This window comes from Zingiber officinale, chromosome 9B (genome assembly GCF_018446385.1).
Source record: "Zingiber officinale cultivar Zhangliang chromosome 9B, Zo_v1.1, whole genome shotgun sequence".
NCBI classification, from domain to species: domain Eukaryota; kingdom Viridiplantae; phylum Streptophyta; class Magnoliopsida; order Zingiberales; family Zingiberaceae; genus Zingiber; species Zingiber officinale.
The window spans coordinates 76,690,943-76,694,506 of NC_056003.1; the positions used below are offsets into that span (position 1 = coordinate 76,690,943).

The 3,564-nt window shown below is 43.2% G+C and overlaps 1 protein-coding gene across 1 annotated transcript; it reads right to left on the reverse strand.

The window, feature by feature from the left end:
* Nucleotides 1–290: 290 nt before the first annotated feature.
* LOC122025388 (auxin-responsive protein SAUR50-like) lies at nt 291–554 on the reverse strand. The gene has a single exon (XM_042584198.1). It carries the CDS (start codon nt 552–554, stop codon nt 291–293), a length of 264 nt encoding a protein of 87 aa, XP_042440132.1.
* Between the last annotated feature and the right edge of the window lie 3,010 nt (nt 555–3,564).

A 3,564-nucleotide genomic window follows, 5' to 3' on the forward strand; every position in this document is an offset into this window, starting at 1 on the left:
GAAGGAAGGATCCCCCCTCCAGTTTCCTTGCAAGCAAACAAATAAGTTTGATCAGGGTGGCATACAAATCCAACCCATGCTGGGCTTAAGTTCCAGTCAGAAACCCTTACATCCTTCTACTGAGTCACCTCCATCAAATCAATCAGATGGAAGGGAAAAAAGGACAATTGTAGTCCCAATTAATTGGTTCATCATATACATTGTAGCAACTATGCAAGGTAGGTGTAGGTGTGCATAATGTTGTGTTGTCACTCGATCATGGAGGTGAGGGAGCGGAAGACAACCTCTTCTCAGGGGATTGTGAGGCCGTCTATGTGGTGGCTGAAGCCAAACTCTTCCTTCGTCTCCTGCAACAGCCGCTGGAATTCCGGGTGGGCCAGAAAGGAGATGGGGACTATGAAACGGCTCCGCGTCTCCCCCACGTGCACCGCGAAGTGCCCCTTCGGCACGTCCACCACCTGCTCCTCCTGCTTTCGGCAGAGGCTGGAACATCTCTTCAGGATCTGTTTCAGCGACCCTACCTGATCCAGCTTGTTCGACCAGCGGATCGCCATGATCAGGTAAGTACTTGGGAGGAAAAAGAAGAAACTGGGTGTTAGTTTATGAGTGTTGGCTGGGAGTTGGTTGGTTCATGGAGTATGTATATATAGAATAGAAGGAGCGACAATTTACCAAAGGGCGTATGTAGAGATCTGAATTTACCAAAAGGCGTACATTACTTTGATATTTACTAAAGAACGCACTTGTTTTAAGTACATTTCCTATTTTACCTTCCTGACAATTTGACTTTTTTTATCCTTTTTCTTTTCTCCATTGTATTTCTCTCTCTTTTCTTTTCTGTATCGACATGCAGTACATATGAATAGCACTAGTTAATTTTTTAATAACATTTTAATACATTTGAAGAAACAAAAATAAACAATAAATAACATATCTAAATTTCTTGAAATTTCAGAAATCCATTGTGATATGGGTTAGGTTTCATGGATCCCCGATAAAAAAGGAAAAGGAGATGACCAAGCATAGGAGATAGATCAATATCGGTCAGGATATACCTTAAAGGAGGTAGGTCAATATCGGCCGGGATATACCTCAGAGGAGGTAGGCCAATATCGATCAGCATATATCTCAAAGGAGGTGGGCCAATATCGGCCGGGATATACCTCAGAGAAGGTAGGCCAATATCGGCCGGGATATGCCTCAAAGGAAGTAGGCCAATATCGGCCAGGATATACTTCCGAGTGAGTAGGCCAATATCAGCCAGGATACACCTCTAAGGAGGTAGGCTAATATCGACCAGGATATACCTCAAAGGAGGTAGGCCAATATCGACCGAGACATGCCTTTGAGAAGGAAAGCCAATATTGGTCAGGTTGATTAATACCTTGAAAAGATACTTGATAAAAATTACATACTTGATAAAATATAGCTCAGTGCTAGCTAGAATAATAAACATAAAGGAGCCCGGACGGGCACTGCCCCAGGAGCCGCATGAGAGGTAATAATAATTGATCAAACCCAGTTAAGCCCAGCTCCGACTAATACAAGGAACATTGATACATCAAGTTATCTCTGATATAGAAAAAATAGGAGAGGCAAGTAGGAACGATAGAAGCACTTTAAAGGACCTGTGAAATAGGATAGAAGTAAATATTTTAAATAGTTAATGAAGATATTTTATATATTTTGGCGGGAAATGTGTTTTTAGGCTGTTTTGCAGGTGCTAGATGACAAAGAAGGTGCATCTGGGGTACAAAAAAAATTCCTTAAAAGTCATTTACCACAAGTACGTAGCTTACGTCATCTCATAACAAACTCTAACAAACCGGGGTCCACTTCATGACTACGGAGGTTATATGAAGTGGTATAAAAAGGGGAATCCTCTCCGTTGGCTAGGTAAGTTCACATCATTGTGCACATTCATAACCCTAATTTTGAACCACTGTTCATCTTCCTTTTCCTTCTTCCACACCAAGAAAGATCACTAACTTGAGTGTCGGAGGGCCTAGCCAGGGATTCCCACCCCAGTCTTAGGTCACTGACGATAGTGCTGGCTGGTTTCTTGTGCGCAGGAAGTCTCGGAAGCTCCGAATCTGGTTTCTCTTCGATCGGATTTCTCTTTCGTCATCGGGTCTTCGTGCAAGGAGGGCATTCGATGACTCTATTCTTTCCGATCAGCTTTAGGTTTCTCGGATCGTTGTTCTATAGGTATTATTCTTCACCAGCGGTAGGTTTTTTCTCCCGGATCTCCGCCTTGTCAAGCTTCTCAGACAGGATCAAATTTGGCGCCGTCTGTGGGAAACTTCACCTGAATCTGAGACTACAAGATGGAAGAGGTCGGAAAATCAAATCTACTCACCATCAGCCGTGAGGATATGGATTTCCTCATTAATTCTCATGTGCAAAAAGCCTTGCAACAACAACAACAACAACTTCAGGCGCATACTGGAGCTACCCTGCCAACCGCTCATAATCCAGCGATTTCAACCACTGAGCTTCGAAAAGGAAAGGAGCCGGAAGAAGAGGAACAGACATATTTTCCTCCAGCTGCAGTTTCTCCGACGCGACGTCCGCGAGCCTTTCTTCGTACTCCCATGGAGCAGGGGGGTCGAAGGCCCGTGTTCCAAGAATCTTCTGGTGAAGCACTGGACAAAGAAAAGCGTAAGATTAAAATGATAACTAGTGATAGCTCAACAGAAAAAGTCATCTCCCCATTCTCTCAAAGTGTACTGGATGATCCGCTTCCTAAGCGGTATCAAAATCTTTAGATCGGCGAGTACACTGGAACAACAGATCCAGAAGATCATCTATTGAAATTTGAGAATGTAGCATTATTACAACAATTCTCTGACGGGGTGAAATGTCGGATGTTTCTTACTACCATCGGAGGAGCCGCACAGCGTTGGTTCAAGAGACTGCCAGAGAAGTCTATCTGAAAATTCAAAGACTTCAAGAAAGTTTTTCTACACCATTTTTCCAGCAACAAGAGGTATCATAAGACTCCTTGGAGTCTATTTTCAATTAAGGAAGCATCCAAAGAGTCCATCCGAGCCTACATCAAAAGGTTCAATCAAGTAGCTATCGATGTACCTAATGCTACCAGTGAAATCTTAGTAAGCGCTTTCTCTCAGGGTTTAAATGATAATGATTTCTTTAAAGACTTAGTAAGAAATCCTCCTGTTAATTTTGATTCCTTGATTGAGCGTGCTACTGAATTCATTAATGTGGAAGAAGCTCAAGCCGCCCGTAGAAAGGAGGGCGTTACTTCTTCTCCTACCCTGGTTAAGGAGAAATCTCCTGCCCCTGTTCCTCCACCAAGAGGACCTCGAGTGACTCATCCACCTCACCGTCAGCCAGAATATTGTCCACAGGCAGTACAACACGTAGAGATACAGCCAGAGGCACCAAGAAGATGGTGCACTTATCATAAAACTAGCAGTCATCATACTGAAGACTGTTTTGTTTTAAGAAATAAACGAGCTAATAGGGAGCGTTATCAAAGGCAAAATTATTATCGGCAACAGTACCCTAGACAGCAAAGTCCGCTCAAATTAGAATATCGTC

What these genes read in the sequence shown, in the direction of transcription:
- LOC122025388 (XM_042584198.1), bottom strand. Translation starts at nt 554, where the DNA reads ATGGCGATCCGCTGGTCGAACAAGCTGGATCAGGTAGGGTCGCTGAAA.